General features: G+C 47.3%; 1 protein-coding gene across 8 annotated transcripts in view; it reads left to right on the forward strand.

Annotated features, from left to right (window-relative positions):
• The window catches only part of CHD8 (chromodomain helicase DNA binding protein 8), a 1,687,145-nt gene that overhangs the window by 1,230,246 nt on the left and 433,830 nt on the right, over positions 1-23,069 (forward strand). For 5 of the 8 annotated variants that reach the window (XM_069633907.1, XM_069633913.1, XM_069633911.1 and 2 more), the window contains exons 30-31: positions 11,963-12,174; positions 20,369-21,073. In XM_069633907.1, coding sequence (XP_069490008.1) covers positions 11,963-12,174; positions 20,369-21,073 — 917 coding nt within the window. The remainder of the gene's footprint in view (positions 1-11,962; positions 12,175-20,368; positions 21,074-23,069) is intronic. The other 3 variants (XM_069633909.1, XM_069633912.1, XM_069633914.1) reach the window with 1 other exon arrangement.

Raw genomic sequence — 23,069 nt, forward strand, 5'->3', positions numbered from 1 at the left:
CAGGGTGTCCTTCCATTAAAGATTCATGATGATGGGCAATAACAAGTTCTTGCAATTCTTTACTTGGCAGAAACAACCGCTCCTGGAAGTAGGCTAAGTCATCCTTAACGGTGTAATGAGGACCCTTTTGACTCCATTCCAGTAAGGTTGAAGAGTCTAGAAGTTGTTTTACTTGCGTTTGGATATCCTCAATAGATTGCAATGAAGTTAAGCCTAAGATTCTTTGCTCAGGTATGATGGGCACAGGTTCTAAGCTCGAATTAGTTTCTTCCATGCCAATCCGGGATAAGGCGTCTGCTTTTCCATTCTTGCAGCCAGGGCGATAGGTAATTACAAAATCAAATTCTGCAAAGAATAGAGCCCATCGGAGTTGTCGTGAAGATTGAGCTTTGGCCGTCTTTAAATACTGTAAGTTTCTGTGGTCCGTAATTACGGTGATGGTGTGTCTTGCCCCGAGAAGGTAGTGACGCCAAGCCTTGAAAGCAGATTTGATGGCCAGTAACTCTTTATCGGTAATTGCATAGTTGATTTCAGGAGGAGAAGATTTTCTGGACCAAAAGGCCACTGGGTGTAGTTGGTTAGTTTTTGGGTCTCTTTGCGACAGGACAGCTCCCATGGCCGAACTGGAAGCATCGGTTTCCACTATGTACGGGAGATCTGGGTGCGGGTGCTTCAATACAGGTGCAGAGGTGAATTTGGTTTTCAGGTCCTGGAAGGCTTGTTCGGCCTCAAGAGTCCATTTGAAGCGTTTGTTTTTCTTTAGGAGAGCAGTGATGGGTTGGACTGTTGGGGAAAATTCCGGGATGAATCTTCGATAGAAATTGGCAAAGCCGAGCATGCTCTGAACTCCCTTCACCGAGCTTGGAGATGGCCATTTGAGGATGGTGTCCACCTTTCGCGAGTCCATTCGGACTCCTTGAGGTGTCAGGATGAATCCGAGAAACTCAACTTCTGTGGTATGAAAAACGCATTTTTCGAGTTTTGCAAATAGTTTGTGCTGGCGCAGTTTCTCAAGAACTGCCCTAACATGTTTTCTGTGATCAGATTCTGAAGAAGAGTACACCAGGATGTCGTCAATGTAAACAATGACGCAGACATCGATAAGTTCCCGAAGAACATCATTCATAAAGTACTGAAAGGCGGCAGGTGCATTGGACAAACCGAAGGGCATCACCTGATATTCGAAGAGCCCAAATTTGGTGCGGAATGCAGTCTTCCATTCGTCGCCTTCTTTTATGCGCACCAGGTGATAAGCTCCTCGGAGATCTAACTTGGTGTACACACAAGCGTCTTTCACCTGGTCGATAAGCTCAGGGATCAAGGGCAGAGGATAACGATTCTTAATCGTTATTTGATTTAGGGCGCGATAGTCTATACACGTTCTAAGGTCGCCTTCTTTTTTTGGCACGAAGAACAGAGCTGAAGAGACAGGAGACTTGGACGGGCGAATAAAACCATTGGCTAGGTACTGATCTAAATACTGACGCAAATGCAGGTTCTCAGGTTCCGTAAGAGCATAAATCCTACTACAAGGTAGTTGAGCATTGGGTACCAGATCGATCTGGCAATCATAAGACCGATAGGGAGGTAACGTGTTAGCCTGTTCTTTCTGAAAAACGTCTTGGAATTCTTGGTATTCTGACGGTAGCTGTACAGGGGTGGAAGTTGCTGTGGCTAGACCCATAGCTGGATTTCTTGGATAACAAGTTGGTTCACAATCAGGAAAACTTATCATCTTTGCTCGCCAGTCAATTCTGGGATTATGTGTTTCTAACCAAGGAATTCCAAGAATTACTTGAAATTGTGGGGCCTTGATCACATCAAACACGATTGCTTCCCGATGTCCATCCTGACCCACCAGTGTCACTTCAACAGTGGAATGCGTTACAGGCCCTGAGGCGGTTTCGGTTCCATCTACTGTAGTAATGACATCTTGGGTTACTTTCGGGTGGAGAGGAAGCTTAATCCTGGAAGCCAATTCACGGTCTGTGTAATTTCCAATAGCTCCACTGTCGATGTATGCTTTTATAGCATGCAACTGCTGAGGCTGTATTGGGTCCACGAGCACCATTGGCATGACGAAATGCGAGGTCAAAGAGTTAGTTTTCAAGCTCGGCAAGCGGACCCCTAAGCTTGCCGGGCTAGGTCGTTTCCCGAATCAGGTGTCTCTAATTCATTATCAGTAGCTCCAACCACCTTCTTAAGTGGTTTAACTGGACAATTTCGAAGAAAGTGACCGGAAGTCCCGCAATACAGACAATGTTGCATTTGCCGCCTTCTCTCTCGTTCTTTCTGCGTTAAAGGTCCTTTAACACCACCGATTTGCATAGGTTCAGATACGTCGGTACTCTTGGAGGTAGCGTGGGTTTTGATTGGTGCTCGGTTTTCATAATTGAACCGATCTGCTTTTCTATTTTGAAGTCTGTGATCAAGTTGAACCACCAAGTCAATGTAGTCTGCGCAGACCTGGGGTGGGTTTACTATCTGAGCTAGAACATCCTTAAGCTCTCCGCGCAGGCCTCGATGAAACAATGTGATCCTTTTGCTTTCTGGCCATCCAGTTTCCACAACCAGTCTGTTGAAGGTGGCTATGTAGGACAGAAGATCCTGATTACCTTGTCGTAAGGATAGCCGTTCGTTATCAAGGGCCTGTCCTTGAGAGTGTCGAGCGAACAATCTTTCCATGCTGGCCTGGAAGCCCTGAAAATTCTGGAGAATGGGATCATCCTGATTTACCAGTGGAATAGACCAATCGGCAGCACTGCCACTGAGGTAAGATAGTATAAAGGCTACCTTGGTCTGGTCGTTAGGGAAGGCTCCGGGTCTGCATAGAAAGTGTAAACGACATTGGTTCATAAAGACGGCATATTTCTTGGGATCCCCCGCAAAACGTTCAGGTGGGGCCAAAGGCATGTGTCCAGGTAGATTAATTTGTACTGGGTTACTCAAACCCATTGATGTGGAAATGTCTCCGGAATTAGGTAAAGGAGTGTGCCCTGCCTGGGCCTGTAATAACCTTTTGGCTAGGTCATCAGTTCTTTCCTTAGATAAGATCAGTTCTCTTTTGAGAGCGTTAGTCTCCTGGCGGGCTGAGTGCACCTCTGTCTGTAATTCCCCCAAAAGCTGGGCCAGCTGGTCAGTCTCGGAAGTCTCCATAGCGCCCGGGTGGGAAATTGTGGGTAGGCTTCGCGTTCTGTAACGCTCACCTGATTCCCACGGAGGCGCAGGTCTGGCTTCGAGTGCTGATGCTTCTTCAATGGTGAAGCGCAGGACTCTGAAGATGGACAGGAAGGGCCCTCTACTCTGGCTTCTCCGGCTCGCAGGAATATTCCCCTGTGCGTGAAAAGGGAGTATTACCTACTGACTGAGTTATGCTCAAGCCTCCCACTCTCTTCCAACCCTCCACGATACCCTTCCACGATTCCCTGTGAAGTCTCACCTTAGGGTCTGAAAGGACGAGCTCTCCATCCTGCTTCTGACGCAGGGGCACGTTGAACCCAGTTAATTCACTGGATTGAGGTTGGATGGGAGTTCAGGTAAGCTTGATTATACTGGTAAGGCGCTGTAAAAGTTCTGTTGCAAGTTCAAAAGTTCAAGCTTTAAATAATAATGTTCATTGTCTTTTTTTCAGGTGATGAATGAAGATTCCTTTGGAGACTTCTTGCAACAAAGCGCTGATGTTGATGTCTTTTCCCCATAGGGGCCGGGGTTCGGAATGCCGGAGATATGGCACCGACCCGAAGTGAAACGTGCAGTTCCAGTAAAGATCTGGTAAGTCCTAGATGAGCGCTCAGGTAATGTTTTTGCATTCGCTCATCTAATGTCTTTGTCTTTTTTCCCCATAGGGGCCGGGGTCCTGCTTGGAAGCAGCAAGACCCGAAATGAAATGGGAATGACCCAACAGGTAAGTCTTAGAAGGAAACTGAGCTTTTCCTATTCCCTTCCTTCTCTCACCTCTTATTCTTGTCTTTTTCTCTAGGCTCTGGGAAGTGGCTGTGTATCCGGATGATCGCTGCTGAAGATGGAGGAGCCCAGGAAAGGTGAGTGAAATGCAGCGCTGCAGCGATCGTAACAAAATGCTTTTAAAAATGATGTCTTCCCTTTCAGGATCGTCGGTGATGTCTCTGTGGTGCAGATTAGCTGGTAGGTCTCTTGTCTCCCTTTGCAGGTGACCCAGGATGCTGACAGGCGTGGCTGAGGTCCAGATGCAGGAGCTGACACTGTGAGCGTCCAGCTGCGAGGAGAAGAACAACGCGAAGCGTGAGTTGCTGATCGGGTGTGGTTTAAATAGCTTTGGAAGAAGTTCCAAGTGTGTATCCTTCCTCCGATCAGGTATGTATCCTTCCCCGACCACACCCGGGTGGAAAGTAGTCCCACAGGTAAAGTAGTTCCTATTCAGGCCTCAAGAGGGCCTGGATGTGGCAGCATGGTCTGCATCAGGTAAGTGCACATTAAAACACTTGAACACATGTCTAGCTTTATGAGCCTGGCGCCTAAGGCGCCAGGACAGAGGTCCAACATGAGCCTGACACCTAAGGCGCCAGGACTGAGTCCAAAGGGCCCAGCTTGGGCCCGCTGGCACTCCCCTGGGGGAAATGATGCCTGCCTCTGGGGTTGCTGGGTCGGACCTGGCTCCTTGGATGTAGGCATCATGACACAGATCTCCAGCGCTCTTTTAGGCAAAGTTTGTATGCAGTACCCTCTGGGGCCACTACACACAACTAGGACTACAGGTGCAAGCAAAACCAACCTTTGGTATAAATCTGTACCACAGTATTTGGCTATTGACCTGAGCAGCCAGGCTTTTCTCAAGAGGGAATGTGAGCTTGTAAGGGTGTTAGACAAAGGTCTACAATAGCAAGTGTTCAGATAGACACTGATATGATATGGCTTTTATAACGCGCCTATACACAAGTGTTTCAAGGCGCGACGAGGCAAGGGAGGGGGAACAGAGGGAAGACGGACAACGCTCCTACTAGGCCAGGTGTCATTCAGATTGTGCAAGTGCACTCAAGGTTTCTTGGTAAAACAATTATTAATTTATTACACACTCATTTAAAAAGCATTCACTAAAGGAGGCAACCAATATCACACAAAAATTATACTACAATACTGATTACTAAGCAATTGAGCTCCCTCAAAGTCGGAGCAAAAAGGCATAAGTTGATCAAATGAATATTAGTTACTTTAAAACCGTGCAAATAGTTTGAGTTCACCAGAGGTGTTGATTCAATGCAATAGGTAGGCCAAAGTCAATGGTTAGTGTCTTGAATAAGTAAAACCGGTTCTGGTATTTAAAACAGAATTCTTTGCCACAGTTCTTAGGAGTAGTTCACGGATGAAAGGTTTGTATGTCGGGTCACAAGCCGACTAGGCCTGCCAGTTGCCAAAGTTCCACAAACGTTTGCGGTGGGTGGTAAGTTCTCTCGGTCGGGTTTTCACATTTACCTTATATTGAAGAAAAAGATGCAGCTGAAGACTTCTGTTCCTGGCAGTTCCTGCAGATCTTGCTGTTCCTGAGCCTCAGTTGTGGAGACAAGAGGGAGGACGTCTGGGGACTATTGCACTGCATGGGGGATGGATCACAAAGTTGGCAAATCTTCAATTCCGGTTGATGTTCTTCAAGCACACAAGCTGATGTCCTTCTCCGTGGTTAATCCTAACCAGCTCCGAGAATGGTATCCAGGTGGCTTACGAGTTGATTGGTCCCACCAACTCAATGGAAGAAGTCGTCCTTGAAGGGGCTTCTCTGTCGAGGTGAACTTGCCGATTCTGACCTGCAGCAGGGCTCCACCGGGCAAAGCAGCGGTCCAGTAGTTGCAGCAGCCGACCTCTTCCAGCTCGTCTTTGGTTCTTTCGTTCCAGTGGTCGACTCTGCCTTTCAGTCCAAGAGACTCGCCTTTTAAACAGATTTCTCCCATTCATTCCTGCCTAGCTGCCACTCACCCAGACAGTCAGCCAGCCAATCATGCCAGAGTGTATGTGGGTCTCCTAGGAGCCTAAGCACAGGGAGTTTCTGGCACCTCACTCACTTCCTGCCCACCCCAGACACTCAGGTGCCAGAGCCGGTCTTCAGTCCTGAAACCCGCCAAAGGCATAGAAACAAAGGGACCAAACGTAGTTTGGCACACAGAGACAAACTCTATAAGGAGCTTTCCAAAAAGAAATGGCGGAAAAAGACCTCCGGGACCTGTTTAAACAAAGGGGGCTCAGGCGCCATCTTGAAAAACATGGCTCCTGCGATTTTTAGCTACCGGTGTTCGCAGTCGGGGAAAAATCATGGTAGTTCATTGTAAAGCCACTGCCACGAGCCATTTCGATAGGAAAGGGTAGCATTTGACTGCTACATGAGTTTCTAGACACGGGATACTAAGTAACCCCTCCAGCACTCTATTGTAAGATAGTGTGTGCTGGGTCTAGGAATTTGAAAAGACTAGTAAAGTCAATTTAAATTTACATTCTCTGGGAAACAGTAGTTTATCCTTGAGCGCCTGGATGCCCTAGGACTTTGGTGCTATATAAATGTTATAACATAACAGAGAAGGTATTTTAACCTTGGGACAGCCCAAAAAGGCTTCCCTGTCTTACTGCACTGAGGGTGCTGTGTAACACACATGAAAAGATGCCTATGGAGTTGTCTAAAACCCCATAATCGTACAACTCAAGAGTAAAACGCACATCAAAATACATGAGAGAGTGAGGAAAAAAGGCTCACACTCTCTCCAGGTAAAATCAAGTCCTCAAAATCCAGCAAAGTTGCTGGGGATCTCTAAGGTGAAGGGAATTAGCACATTTATGAGAATTTTCCCTAACACTCTCCAAAGAGGCGCAGGACCTATGGCACTGGGCCGTAGCCATGGGGATGTTCCTCATCCCGTTTCATCTGGCAGGAGTGAAGAACACCATCGCCGACTCTCTCAGCAGGGAGCTGCACTCTTGCCTCGAGTGGGAACTTCAGCAGAATCAAGTGGATCTCCTGTTCTGCAGATGGGGCAATCCCCAGATCGATCTGTTTGCGAAGAACGCCAAGTGCCGGAGGTTTGCCAGCAGGTTTCCCGAGCCGGGAAGCATGGCGGACACATTCTCATTCCCCTGGGCCGGCCTGTTTCTGAATGCGTTCCCTCTGCTGCCATTGCTTCTTCGACTCATCAATCAACTCAAATGGTCCCCGTGCAGGATGATCCTCGTTGCACTGGCGTGGCCGAGGCAGATATGGTATCCGGACCTTCTCAGCATGTCAGCATCCCCTCCAGTCAAGCTTTCAGTGGTCGCAGATCTTCTCGGCAGGGAAGGAGGTGCAATTCTGCACCACGCTCCTGGATCGCTGAAGGCCTGGCTCCTGCAGCGTTACAGTTAGGGGCTACAATCTCCCAGCGGACTGCAAGGAGGTGCTTGCCAAGGCCAGAGCATCGTCCACTCTAAAATTCTATGGACATAAATGAAAGAGTTACACAGTTTGATGCTGTGCACAGAAGATCGACCCTCTACGAATCACGGCTCCACGGGTACTTCCGTATTTGCTGTCGTTGGCCAAAGTAGGACTGACCCATGCCTCCAAGGTTCATCTGACGGCTATCTCCCACTACACCAGATCTCTGGGATGGTCGTTACGGTCACACCGTCTGGTTAAGGATTTTGTCAAGGGACTGTTCCGTTGGTTCCTGTCGGTGAAGGCTCCGGTCGGGAACTCAATGTGGTGTTGACCAGGCTCATGGGTCCGCCATTCGAGCCTATGCATTCGGCGCTGCTGACATTTTTGTTGTGGAAAACAGCTTTTCTTGTGACCATCACCTCCGCACGACAAGTGGGAGAGATCTAGGCCCTCATGTAAACCACCGTACTTGACATTCCACAAGGGTCATTGCTACTTACACACAAATGCCTCTCTCTCTGCCCTGTCCTATCTATCAGAGACTCTCCAAACCCTCCTTCTCCCGTCGCACCAGAACGTAATACACCAACTTACTCTACATCCCACGCATCAAAAAAGCCAAAGCCGGTGGCCTAAGCTTCCCCTACATTGCCGCCAAGACCTGGAATGCCCTTCCAGCAGACATTAGAGCAGAAACCTCACTCCCGAGATTTCGTAGGAAACTGAAGACCCCTTTCCTTGCCCAATAAGATATGTCAATCATCAACCTATGTAAATACACTGCATCGCAAATTTGTACAAATTTAATATCTACCACTGTAAATAACTTATTGTGTGTGAGCTATGTATTCTATGTAACTAAGACATGTCTGTAACAAGCGCCACAATGCCCCCGGGCTGACGCGCGCTCTACAAATCTGAATAACTAAATACAGACGTACCCCTCCTTCATGCCCAAGGTGCTGTCGAACTTTCATCTAAACGAGCCCTTGGTGTCACCTGTGTTTTTTCCAATGCCTTTGTCGCCGCTGAGAGAAATTTGCACTCGCTGGATGTGGCTAGAGTGCTTTAGTTCTATGTGGACCGCACGTAGAGTTTCCCGAAGTAGCAACTTTTTGTGAACTTTGGCCATGTGAATCATGGGAAGGCCCTCTCCAAAGCTTCCATTTCCAGTTGGCTCTCCGGCTGCATCAACCATTGCCACTGGTTGGCAAACCAACCGTTGCCTGGCCGCCCGAGAGCCCATTCGACCAGAGTGATCGCTGCAACTATGGTGTTCCTGTCTGGTGTGTCCCTGCTGGCGAACTGCAGGGCTGCTACATGGAGGTCAACGCACACCTTCACGAGGTTCTACTGCGTCGACAGGGATTCCAGGGAGGAGTCCAGAGTCGGCCAAGCACTTCTGCGCAACCTGTTCGCTTGAAGGTGAGCCTGGTGAGGAGGCAAGAGATGCTTATGTTGAGCCTTGCCACCTCCTGTGGTTGTGCATGTGTGTACTGCTATGTATTCTATATTCATGAGCATGTGAATCCATGCCAGACCCCATGGATTCACATGCAAACTCTCCCGCCTACCCCTCTGCGGCTCTTCTCTTGGTCCTACTGCCACTTTATGTGCTACCAAATCTGAAGATGGCTGCCAGAGGAGGGGCTTAGGTAGAGAGCAGTCACTGGCTGGGGGTGGTATGACCCAGAGACCAGTGATTGATTGTTAGGAGAAAGACTGTTCAGAAGTGAAACTGATTTTTTTCTTTACTCAGGATTCCCGCCTGACGGGGAATATTCATGAGCATGTGAATCCATGACAGGCCCATACTGTCGAACAACAGTTACAGGTAAGTAACTTGATCCTTCTCGGAGGCAGAAGGGGTGTGGGGGGGTCACTAGGATCTAGTGACCAACAGTGTCAGAATAGGTTCTTAAGTAGCAAAAGTCAGAGTTCCTTAGGAAGACTAGGCAAACAGGTGAGAACTTTACTTCTGAGTTAGAAGAGGGTGCAGGGGCTTCGCAGAAGACACCATAGCTGGATTCTAGCAGTGGGACTGGGTGCACTGGACGAGAGGCCTCCCCATCACAGAAAACGCCCCACATCTACACAGAAATCCCAACAGACTTTAGCGTAAGTACATACCCAAGCCAACACAGTACCTCAGCATTGAAGATTTTACAGCAGGAGGACTTCAGGGTCTGCAGCCAAATACCCGGTCAGTGGATTCCTTGTCGTAGTGACTGAAAACAACACCAAGGAACTTTGCAGCAGGGATCAATGGAGAAGGCTCTATACAAGGTTTTCCTTGCGGCTGAATGTGGTTCTGCAGATTTGGTGCCTTTTCAAGGAGCACAGAGGAAGACTGAATCGCGGTTGAATTCTCGTTGTTACAAAAGTCCAGCACTCTGGTGATGGGACTTTTCGGACTCGATATTTGTCTCTGGAGATACACCAGGATGCCAATGAAGTTTCAGCGAGATTCGGAACACTGAAGACTGTGCACTGCACAATGGCTTGAGGTCCCAGGGTATTGGGGTATTACAGCCCTGCAAGGTCGCAGCAACACGTGGGGTGGCTCAAAATGCAGGGCTTCTTAAGTCCAGTAGGTCTCACCAGGCTCTGGGTCATGGTAGTTGTTTTCGGAGTCCCCAGGTCAATTGGAAGGAAGGGCTACAGCATGCTCCGGTTACACAGCAGGTTCTGCGGTTGCTGGAAATCGTTTCTGCCGCTTTTCCTTAATCATCCTCTTCGGATTTGGTTCCAGTGGTCGATTACTTTTCAGCTTCCAAGTTCGCAGTATTTAACCGGAACTACAGCACAACTTCTGCATTCTCTCCCTGCATTTTACAGCAAAGGGCAGTCTGTTTGTCCAATGAGGACCGCCAGCCCCCCACTGGGATTCGTCCCCATTCAGGCGAGGAGGAAGACAAAGGGCTGCAGAGTTTTGGACTCCTCCCTCACTTTCTGCTCTCAGACAGACTGGAGCCCTGGGCGGGGAGTCAGGGGTCACCCGCCGAAGATAAAAAGGACACAAAGTAATTTCCCACCCTGGATGTCGGGGGAAGGAACAAGAAGAGCTAAAATGGCGAAAAAAAGACCGGGGTGGGGGGGCATTTTGGTAAAATGAGCATCCTTGGGTGCCTTAACTGCAGCTGTGAACTCAGCCTGCGGTAAAGGTGCACCAAATTAATAAAAGCTATCATTGCCACCAGCCATTGAAGGTAAGCTTGTCCCTGTAACAGAATTGTTACAGCTTTAGTGTGAAAGGGGATACATTGTATCTCCCCAGAACTCCACATAAGGTGGGGTGTGCTCGTTTCACAAAATAAAATATAAAAGGGATCCACAGATCGTTTCTACCCTTGGGAACTGTAGTTCTCTCAAGGTTAGCCAGATAAAGTTAAAAGGGGAGCCCCTAGGGAAACCCAGCAAAAACAGGCACTTACTGCCAAAAAGGTGTTAAAGAGGATAACTTTAAAAAGACACTATGGAGAGTCTAAAAAATGACTCCCATAAAAAGAGTAAAAGATTCTGCGAGTGTGGTAACAGGGTCCCACTCACTGAGATATTAAGGATAAATAAACGACCATTAAAGCAAAAAGTTCTGGGGTTGACCCAGGTCAGGAAGATTTACCATTTCTATGAAAATCTTACCTAACAAGGGGACAGAGTCCCTGCTTGTTCCTCCTAGGGGTCTCCCCTTTTATCTTCCACAAGCCCCAAAACTCTACTAATACCCTCCAAAATAACTCCACCATGTGTGTGTCCCACTCTCTGCCCTCTACTCACCAGATTTTGAGGCTGCATGGGATTTCAGTATCCGAGTGATGCTGCAACACTGCGGTTTCTTTACAATAAAAAGTGTAGCCGAAAAAATGGAAGGTGGCATGTGGAGTCATTGAAAGGGCAGTTCATTGGTCTAAAGTTAACTCTTGCGAAACTGTGGAAAGCAACCTCTGAATTACAAGTGCCATAATTTTAAAGAAAAGACCCTTGACTCTACGATACCACCTTGTGTTCAGTGCTGACAATATCCGCTTCAGACATTTCAATAATTGCAATTAATTTCTCTGGAGTCTTACGCATTTCTCACAACACCAATGTTAAGATAAACTCTTTGCATGTTGTTCTTTCCTGTTCAACTAACTTAAACCAAAATGTACTTACCTCTCTACTCTGGCTTTCCATGTTTCCAGGTAACTGAAAATTTAAAAATGTTTAGGAATGGCATGGTGACCAAAATCTGTTTAACAAAGACTAACAACCAAAGTTTTCCAGTTGAGTTAATGGCGCTTGAATCATTTGCCTAGCCTTAACTCCTCTGAGAAAAAAATTGAATTTAGCTGGGTCACTCACCAATGTTTCTTCTTTGGGATAAAAGAAATAATTTTAAGCGGGAGCTCGTTCTTTACATTGCATGGAGCTACTGATTTGTGTGTACTGTTTAAACCTTTAAATGCTTATGATTTTTTTTCTTTTTTTTGTGTGTGGTAATACCCCAATCAGAAGGATCCATTTTATGAGGTAATTGTGATTAGGGTCAACATGCCTCAAATAGATATGTTTTTAATGGTTTTCTTCGGTTTTGTTTCTTTTCCGGAGCAGGTGGACGAGAAGAGAGGAATCTGAGTTCTATAGGGTGGTATCTTCGTTCGGGGTAGAGTATGACCCAGACACCCAGCAATTCAGCTGGGACCGTTTTCGCTCTTTCGCCCGCCTTGACAAGAAGACTGATGCCAGCCTTGTTAAGTATTTCCTTGGCTTTGTGGCCATGTGCCGACAGGTCTGCCGACTTCCCCCAGTGGCAGGAGATGGTGAGTATAATGCTTTGTCTACACAGTTCCACCATTCGTATGTGTGACCTTGATTGTTTGAGATCTTATTTTTAAAAATATTAAATTGCCCTTGGCATATTGGCTCATTGCAGCGGTAAGCCTTTGGTTTCATGACCCTTTCCAGTATTGCCTCCTTGGCCTTTTGGTGCATCGCAGAAGTACAATCTGATTTTATTGGTAATTGTGAGTGATATTCCTTTAATTTATATCAATATCCTTCCTGTGCATTGGTGGTTTATTGACACATCTCAGAAGTAACAGATTTTATTTTTTTGCTTTCATTGAGGTAAATAGGTGTTTCGAACAGAGGCATTTAGAAAAAGAGCCATAACAGTTAACCAGGCGGTCCTTTAACATGTGCCTTACGGGACACAGGTGATCTGCATTTGACCAGTACATGAAGGGGGTAGTTTGTGCACACACCAGGGACGAGACAGAACTTGCAATATACATCAGCGTGACAGAATTTGATATTTAGCATGAGTTTTTTTTTTTTTAGCAAAGATCAGGTTGGGTAATTGGGAAGGTGGTGGACCTTCAAGAATGAGAATGTTTTAGGTGGAGCGCAGATTTAAGTGCATTTTGAAGGAATGTGAATGGAATGTATTTCCAGTGGCGCAGGACAAAGCGAGCGAAAATAAATGCAAGACGTGCCGTGCAAACGGCGAGCAGAGAGGTTAAGGAATGTAGAGGAGAGGCGGGTGCGTGTGTAAAGGAAACAAGTGGCCTAAGTAGGGGATGAATAGACCTTGGATAGATGTGAAGATACAGTAGGAATTTGGAGAGGTACCTGTTTTGTGAAGGGGGCAGAGAACAAGCCTGCATGTTTGCAGTGTTTGGAGGTGGGAGAGGAGTATATAGCGAATAAGGGTGGCAAATTAGGTTGAGATGGTTAATCCTGGCAGCTGAAGAGGTGGTAGTGCTTGAGGTCGCCGACAGTTATCACTAGGTTGCGTACCTTTGGTGAAGAGGAGGTGGGGCATTGAATGAGGGAAGGTAAATTACTTTGGTCATTGTTGATTTGGGCATGTGACAATGATGTGCCATCCTTTGACAAATATCAGAGAGGCAGGCAGATATGCGTGGCGATTGGTCGGGAATGTTACTCTGTTGTTCCTAAAGTATTGCCGCTTCTTAAGTTTCTTTGGTTGTTCATAGATGCTCATTAGACCCATATCATAAGGGTCTTCTTCATCCACTCCAAGTGTGGTCACCTGTCGCATCTTAATGTTGTAAACCCATACAGCTCTTTGTCTTTGAATTGTGCGGCTTGGAGTTTTGTTTTTCCATTAGGAATGCCAGACCAAACATAAGCAAGCCTCTGTGCTGCATTTCACGGGCATGGTGCATGTTGATAGCTCTGCAATCCCAGTTTTCTAGCTACCATCACTTTGTATATATCTGCTTGAATTGGGGAAATTCAAAACTGCAAATCCATGAATCCTGTTGACCAAATGGAAAAAATACTTTCTGATGTGACCTCCAATGACATCAGGACATCATGGTTGAGTTGAGTGTATGGATACATCCTGGTGGTTCATTGTTGTGTTCCATAATCCAATAAATTCATGTTAATCTCATATGGATACTTTTATTATCTCAACTCATTTCAATTTTTTTCTTCATTTGTTTTAGTCCCCCATGCACTGGGTGAGGGCCTGAATGCTTTGTGTTAAAATTAAAACATGGCACATTTCACAATGCCACTGAAATACTTTAAGATGTTGGAGATTGTCAATTCTGATGTTTGTTAATCTGCTTAGAATCACATGCTGTGCATAGGTCCGACATCCAGTGGTCACTGCGGAGTATTGCATTTTGTTTTTCGTAGTCGAAAAGGGGACGTCGACAAGGCGTGTCTGTAACACTATCCCTACAGTGACGTGCGTTGTACCCACAATCCCTCACGCGTCGAGGTCCCTCAGATTGTTTTTTTCCACCCAGTTTTCTGGTCGCCTTTCGCGGAGCTCCTAGAGAGACATTGCTATACTTGCCACGGACCTCGGTCCTTTTGTCATAACTTAATATACTGATAACGATCCCTCCCCCTCGACGTTAGCTGTGAAGCTGTTTCTCCGCCGAACTGATTTTCGACGGAGAGGAAGAGCGGAGGAGATCCTTCGGCGCTGCCGAACACGTGGCCTGGCCTCGACAGCCAACTTACAGTAGGGAGAGTGGGGGTTAAAACTTTGTCTCTTCTCTTTGAGAATGTCTTTCTTTCTCCCCTTTCTTTCCCTTGGGGTTGTTATCGCCAGCTATTATTGCCTCAGCTATGGAGAGGACACCATTTAAGTTTTGCCCACGCTGCAGGGGCAAATATACTTGGAAGGATAAGCACAAGCTCTGTAATCGTTGCTTACCCCTCGATCACATAGAGAACAGCTGCGGAGCCTGCAAGCTCTTGAAACCCAGGACTCTTAAAGAACGTAGGGTTAAGAGGTGGGCGGACTACGCGATGTGGAAGTCAGTTTCCTCACCCGCTGCCGCTGTTACTGAAAGTGACGAGGAATGCGATAACTCGACATCCGTTACGGAAGTCATGAACCCCCAGAAGGAGCGCTCCCGCTCCTCCTCGTCGTCCGTCCCCGGCCCCGACGGGCTCGGCTCACGCCCTGCTTATGGGGATGAACACCCCGGCGACAAGGACGCACACAAACCCCATAAGGCTAAACACACTACCCACGGCTCTTCTTCGTCGAGAACGAAGGATCCATCAGCTCCGAAGGGGACGCAGTGCACTCCGGCGTCTACCGCAGACCGTAAAGTTCACAAGCCCCACCCGCAAACGCAGCCGCGACCAGCGATTGGGCTTCCATCTAACACGGGCGCTACCCCAAAAACATCCGACGCAACGCTCCATAGAGCGACCGTCGAGGTACAACGCGCAACGCACACAACGTCGACACCAGAGCCCTCGACGGACAAAATCGTGGTCGAGAGCCTAGCGAGAATTGTCGCCGAAGACAAACGTACGCGGACGACGAAACAAACGTCGAATACCGCGTCGAAAAAACATAAAAGTAGCCAGGAACTGCCCCTTTCTCCAAAGGACGCTTCCGAACTACCTGAAGGCTTTTCAGAAGGAGACGGGAACCTCTCGTCGACGTTGTGGGAGCGTTCGAAACGATTCGAAGGCGAAAACACTAATTTCCCCCCTCTAGACTATTCAGGGGTACCCCATGAGACCCTTGAAAGACTCCATTCTTGCATGGAGAAAATGGAAAGGTTTCTAGGAAACCAAGACCCACCCACTCACAAAAGACAAAGAGAATGGCCACAGGATGACCCTAGAGTCAAGATTCCTAGGCTGGTTGACCTCACTGAGGAGGAGCAATACCTCCAAGAAGATGAGGAGTGTGTGGGTGGAGAAGAAGAGATAGAACTTGAGGAAGAGGGGTTCGAAGAAGACCCTTACACCACTGCTACAGGGTTTGAAGAGGATACAGCTACCTCGCAGCCTTGGCAATCCCCATCAGTACATTCAGACCCTGATGCCTTTCTCCCTTCTCCTCTCAAGGATTCACATGGGAACTCCTCTCCCATAGATGACCAACCTTCCCTCAATGCACTATTGCGCAAGGCAGCAGCGCATTTTGAGATTGATACAGGGGAAACTCTTCCAGACATTGACTTTGTAGAAAAAGTCATCAAAGAAAAAGCCCCTGTTAGCCAATCTATTCCACTCCTGGCTTCTATTAAAAGAAGAATTTCTCCTTCCCTTACTAACCCAGCTTTAGTACGAGGGGTCAACCCTAGAATAGAAAAGCTCTTCAGCCCTTCATCCTCTGACCCTTTATACATCAGAGGACACTCTATTCCGGACTCCCTTGTGGTTACCAACACAAGAAAAAGAGCAGGGGTGCCACTATCCACTAGTGAAGCACTTCCAGACAAAGAAGGCAAAAAACTCTACGCACTGGGGAAGAGAATCACGACCTCCGCCGCCTTCTCTACTAGAATTGCTAATAACAACTCACTTTTAGCTAGCTACGCAGATGCACAGTGGAACAAGCTGCGCAGCGAAGCAGAGGAAGCACCTGAACCTCTGCGTTCTCGCCTACTAGCTATAATATCAGAGGGCACACTTGGAAACCAGGGCATCGTTAAGAACTCCCTAGATGCCGCTGAGACGGCTGGCCGCTCACTAGTGCAGGGAATACTTCTCAAGCGCCACGTTTGGCTACGCAATTCAGGTTTTAAGCCCGAAACCCAAGCCTCCCTCATAAATAAACCCATTGAACAGACGCATCTGTTTGGGAAAGCAGTAGATGAGGCCCTAGAACATGCTAAAAAAGAGTTTGATACCATCAAGACTCTTGATCAATTTTCTAGGCCCCCTAACAGGCGAGGCTATGGTAATAAACGCTCCTTTCGTGGCCAAAGACAGCAGCAGAACCAACAACAACAATATTACTCTGGCTCCAACTGGACCACCAACCAGGGTAACACCCAGTTCAGTCAAAGAGGCCAACGCCGTGGCAAAGGAAGAGGTCGTGGCTCCAGCCCCAGAGGTTCCACGCCCAATACCAGCAAATGACCCGAAAATTCGGGTCCCCTCCCATGCATCACCGGTCGGGGGCCGGCTAACATCGTTCCTTTCAGCATGGGAGGGAATCACGTCAGACCGTTGGGTATTATCCACCATAGCCCACGGATACTGCATCGAGTTCAACGGTTCCCCGAAGTACAAACCCCCACGGAACCGACGCATGACACCGCAACACCTCTCCATTCTTCTTCAAGAGGTGGAAGAACTACTGAAGAAAGAAGCTATAGAGCCCGTCCCCCTATCACAGGTAACAGAAGGTATTTATTCAGTGTACTTCCTTGTACCCAAAAAGGATTTAACCATGCGCCCTGTATTAGATCTGCGCCCAGCGAACATATTTGTCAAACCCCAAAAGTTTCGTATGGTGACCTTACAGGAGGTAATCCCACTGTTATCACAAGGGGATTACATGACAACACTGGACATGAAAGATGCATACTTTCATATTTTAATGTTGACATCGCACAGAAAATACCTTGGGTTCAAAATAGAGGACAGACACTACCAGTTCAGAGTACTACCCTTCGGGATAGCATCTGCACCAAGGGTATTCACGAAAGTACTGGCAGTGGCAGTGGCCCACCTGCGCAGATTATCCATCCCGGTATACCCTTACCTCGACGACTGGCTCATAACAGGGGATTCTTACGAAACATGCTTCTCCAATACCCAAAAGACCGTAGACCTTTTGTCCCAACTGGGCTTCTCCATCAACGAAAAGAAGTCCAGCTTAGACCCCAGCCAAACCAAACAATTCCTAAGGGCTCTAATTCGAACAAAGGACGGCCTCGTATTCCCCTCCAACGAGAGGGTCCAAAACATGCTGTTTCAAATTCCCCATTATGTAGCAGGCCGAGAGGTGACGGTACGCAAAGCAATGCGCTTGCTAGGGATGATGGCGTCATGTATTTATTTGGTACCTCACGCGCGCCTGCGCATGCGCCCAATGCAAGAGTGGCTCTACAGCCAGTGGTGTCAGGCCAGCGGACAATGGGACGATCTAGTGGTGGTCTCGCAGGCCTTGGTTCTCTCGCTACGGTGGTGGACAAAAGAAAACCTGTTATTAGGGAAAACTTTTGCCACACCCGCAGTGGAAGCCACTCTAACCACAGACGCATCCCTTACAGGATGGGGGGCTCACCTATCCCATCAGACGGCCCACGGAGTTTGGACTCCGAGCTTAGCATCCAAGCATATAAACCTGCTGGAACTACTAGCGGTGTTCAAAGCACTGAAAGCCTTTCAGAAACAGCTACAAGGAAAGACAGTGATGGTCCTCACAGACAGCACCACAGCCATGTACTACCTCAACAAGCAAGGAGGCACTCACTCTCCAGGACTGTCCAAACTGTCCCAGAATATATGGAAGTGGGCTCTCAGACACAACATGTTCCTACTGTCACAACATGTACCAGGGGAACTCAATCTTCTAGCAGACAAACTCAGTAGAGACTTCCCCCTGCCCGGAGAGTACGAATGGCAATTACACAAAGACATCGTCTTAGACGTCTTCACTCAATGGGGATTCCCGGAAATAGACCTGTTCGCAACTCTGGAAAACTCACAATGCCAAAGTTACGCCTCCAGGTACCCCCAGAACCAGTCCAAGGGGAACGGTCTGTCGATTCTATGGTCAGGGAAATTTGTTTACGCCTTTCCCCCGACTCCCCTTCTCAACAAAGTGGTGCACAAGATGCATCAGGAGCAGATTACAATGATACTAGTGGCCCCAATGTGGGCCCGGCAGCCATGGTTCGCTCACTTGATGGAGATGTCCCTATCTCCCCCAGTGAAACTTCCCTGCCCGTACAACATGCTGTCACAAGACAAGGGCAGAACACTGCATCCATGCCCGCAGACCATGAACTTAGCAGCCTGGCTCCTGAGATCATAGAATTTGGACATTTACAACTCCCACAGAGATGTATGGACATCCTCAGGGAAGCCAGAAAACCTAATACTCGACACTGCTATTCTAGCAAATGGAAAAGATTCGTTATCTGGTGTAGAGGTACTAGCATCAACCCAGTTGACTGCTCTCCTACTGACATTATTCTATACTTGACCCATTTACTGGATTCAGGTTTAGTGTTCAATTCCATTAAAGTCCACCTAGCGGCACTTTCTGCATACACCACTTCCCAACTTAAAGTGTTGTGGTGGAAGATACCAGTTATCAAAGCCTTCATGGAGGGGGTAAAGAGGATACACCCTCCGATAGCTAACCCAGCTCCCGGATGGGACTTAAATGTGGTACTTTCCAAACTCATGGGCCCTCCCTTCGAACCCATGCACAAGGCAACTCTTAAAGATATCACCCTTAAGACTGCTTTCCTAATAGCTATCACCTCCATTAGGAGAGTAAGTGAACTACAGGCTCTTTCTGTACTAGACCCCTTCGTAACAGTTCACAAAGATAAGGTGGTTCTACGCACACACCCAAGGTTTGCACCTAAATTCATCTCGAAATTTCATGTAAACCAAACTATAGAACTACCAACGTTCTTTCAAAACCCTTCCAGCTCGGGAGAAAAAAGTCTGCATACACTAGATGTACGCAGAGCTGTCATGTTCTACATGGAAAGAACCAGACCACTGAGAAAGACTAATCAGTTCTTTGTCTCGGTGGCAGCAGGAAGAGAAGGAGATGCGGTCTCAAAATCCACTATATCTAGATGGATTGTTCAATGCATCACTCTCTGTTACACTCTTGCTAAGAGAGAACTACCCTTCAAGCCAAGAGCACATTCCACTCGAGGCACGGGGGCTTCCATAGCATTCATTGCAAATGTTCCCCTTGAGTCCATCTGCAAAGCGGCAACCTGGAGTTCTGTGCACACATTTACAAAACACTACTGTCTAGATGCACACTCTAGATCTGATTCCCAGGTTGGGCAGGCAGTATTAAGACATCTTTTTTCTACTGTTCCTTCTCATAACCCACCGCCAACTCCGGGTACTGCTCGCTAGTCTATGCACAGCATGTGATTCTAAGCAGATTAACAAACATCAGAAGACCATGCATTACTTACCGTAAAAGCATTTCTGATGGTTGTATCTGCTTAGATTCACATGCGCCCACCCTTCCTCCCCGCTCGGATGGAAGGAACATAGACATTCTTTTATATATATTTCTCTCTCTTTTCTGTACTCACTCACGGCTAAAAGGCTCCCTCAGGGCAGAAAAATACAAACAGAGGGACCTCGACGCGTGAGGGATTGTGGGTACAACGCACGTCACTGTAGGGATAGTGTTACAGACACGCCTTGTCGACGTCCCCTTTTCGACTACGAAAAACAAAATGCAATACTCCGCAGTGACCACTGGATGTCGGACCTATGCACAGCATGTGAATCTAAGCAGATACAACCATCAGAAATGCTTTTACGGTAAGTAATGCATTGTCATAGTGCTCATGGAACTGCGAGGACCAAGCGTATCACAACTCAGTTACAGAGTTAATATTTTGCGAATAAGAGTTGTATTGCCTTTGCCTTAGTGACCTGTCTATTGGGATAGTGTTTAATACTCTATGGTGCATATCATGATGCATACCTTCCAGAAACACAGCAAGCATTATTGTTCTAGGTGGCTCACCTAATTTTGGTTGTTTTGTCCTGCAGAGTCCACAGACCACACACTTTTCATTGAACCAATCACGGAGGAGAGAGCATCCCGAACTTTGTACCGTGTTGAGCTGCTGCGCCGTTTGCGGGAACAGGTGCTTTGCCACCCACTGCTACAGGAACGTTTAGCACTGTGCCAACCTGGCCCTGAGCTGCCAGAGTGGTGGGAGTGTGGACGCCATGATGGGGAGCTACTGCGCGGGGCAGCCTGGCATGGCGTGAGCAGAGCAGACTACAGCATCATGCAGGACCCTGAACTGTCTTTCCTGACTGCTCGCCTGTCCTATATCCAGAGCCGGCCTCCACCATCACGCTGCTCCACCCCCCTGCTGCATCAACCATACTCTTCTCATAATGCTTCACGGGACGCCTCTCCACTCACTCTCACACATGAAGCACGTCAGGATGGAAGTGCTGAGGAAATACGGCAACATGCCTTGGAGAGTCTCTCTGTCAAATTGGAGGCAGAGGTGGCTGCTGAGGCCGCAGCTGCTGCCGCTGCAGAATCTGTGACACTAGTGCAGGGTTTTGTGGGGCCCGGTAACTCATCACGACAAGGAGGGAGCCAAGTGTCTATACTAAAAATGTCTGCTGCTGACGGGGATGACTCAGATTCTGATCTGGACTTGAGTAAGATGTCTGCTTCCTCCTCTTCATCCCCCATCCGCTCCTCAGATGACAGTGATGAGGAAAAGATAAAAGGTAACTGGTACTTCAGTATATTCCTATCCGGCGAGAGTCTGTCCTTAGAATTTGCCTTTAAAGCTGACTGCGCTGTCCTGTGTTAATTGCCAGTCTCTCACATAGTTCTTTTAGGTGTATCACTTGCTGTCATTACCAATAGACTATAATTTTCTTTCCATGAAACGGTTTCTCTGTCCTGTGACTCTTACAGTGGTAGCCTACTCCCATACTTCATTTTGGTTTCCTCGCTCCCGTCTCCTTTCGTGCATGCAGTAAGAACAAACTGTTAATCTTTAACTCTGGTATTGTGTTCCTTTGTGTCTCTGTACTATTTTGACCTGCTTTCCAACTGGTTAAGAATACTGGCACCACAGTCATGCACTGGAAAATCTTCAGAGAACTCACATTAAATATGCTGTTGCTGACTGTCCAGATGGATTTATATCATCAGCCCCTGGGGAGAAGATTTTAGGAGGCCACCCCATTTATGGTAAATAAGTGTGACAGAGGTTAGCCAAAACCCAATTATGGTAGTGTGGATGAGCAGTCCAGGCTTAGTCTCAGGAAAAGTGTAGGAGTGGTCTAGGGCTACAATGATTCCACAAAGAGCAACACCAATAATTGAAGTTAGTGGGTATATGAAAATACAATTATTAGGCCTTTATGAACAAATTAAGCATACAAAAATGACAGGTGAGTAATAATCAAAAATCATACATAACATATACTTACATTCACCCTTAGAAATAGAATGCCATAAAGATTATATACCAGTATTCAGCAGGTGAGTAATTGAATGCAGGAAAAACAGTAAGGATTGTTAATGGAAGCACAAACCCAGTTCCCTCCATTTTATGGAGTCCAGCCCTAAGATGTATGGGGCCTTTTGCACAAACATCACAAGTTCCAAACTAAGGTATCTTCAGGGTTGGAATTTCAGAACTGATGCAGTGGGCTTTAGTGGTGCTTTTAAAGTTGTTTAAAGTAAAGTATTTACTTCAAGTCAGGTAAGTACCCCCACTCTATCCTATTCCCAAGGGAAGTCCTACGAAAGGATCCTAAGCCCAGGTTGAATGAACCAAGGCTGTACCAGAGGGAGTTTAGGGACAAGGGCTCTACACCAGGTCACCTCATGCGAGACAGGGAGGGACAGAAACACGTATGTTTACATTGCGTGTCCCTTGGGATTACCCCGACTACTAAGAGCTCTGAACTTAAGAGGGCTCACCCTCAGCATAGATAAAGGTCTAGCACTCTTATGTGATGGAGGAAGCAAATTGCCACTGAAATAGAACAATGAGGATGTCTCCCCTCGTCTTGGTCAGCGCCGATATTAGGTTCTTGCTACAATGATTTAAAATTAAATTATGTGGGCATCCATAAAGCGTATTTTCCTTCCCAACTCACTGTCCCAGCACTTTCAATGTACAAACCTCAAACCTGATAACTTGCTCATGGGTCTTGCAACACGTCCACAACAGCGCACATACAGTTTTGACAGAACATAATTACTTCCAGGAGAGAAGCAAAAATGCATTGCATAACACTTCTGTTTGCTTTGAATGCACCCCACACCTGAACATGATATAGATTGTTCACTGTGGTGCTACTATTGCCCTTGGTGTGTGATGTCCCTCTTGGCCTCGTTACTGTAACTAAAATATATACTCTACTTTGGTAGCCTTGCTGGCTGTGTTGAATATTGTTCTTCCCTGTTCACCAGAGGTGTGTGCAAAAATCTTCCTTACACCAGCATTCTGACCCTCTAGGTGTCTTCTGCAAGGCTGCTGAGGGCCCACTTTCCATACGCATATTATGAATTGGACTTGATCTCTCCACAGACTGCCTGTTTTGTTCAGGCAGTACTTTACAAATGCTTAATTGGTGCCTACTCCCCCAGTATGTACTCCGATAGGTACTCTTGGGTCCTGTCCTCTTTCCTCCATACTGTATGCTTGTCCCTTCCAAGGGACGGGAGACCCTTTTTCACCCAAAAAAAAGCCCTTCTTCCCCT

This window comes from Ambystoma mexicanum, chromosome 13 (genome assembly GCF_040938575.1).
Source record: "Ambystoma mexicanum isolate Mex_15411 chromosome 13, UKY_AmexF1_1, whole genome shotgun sequence".
Lineage (NCBI taxonomy): Eukaryota > Metazoa > Chordata > Amphibia > Caudata > Ambystomatidae > Ambystoma > Ambystoma mexicanum.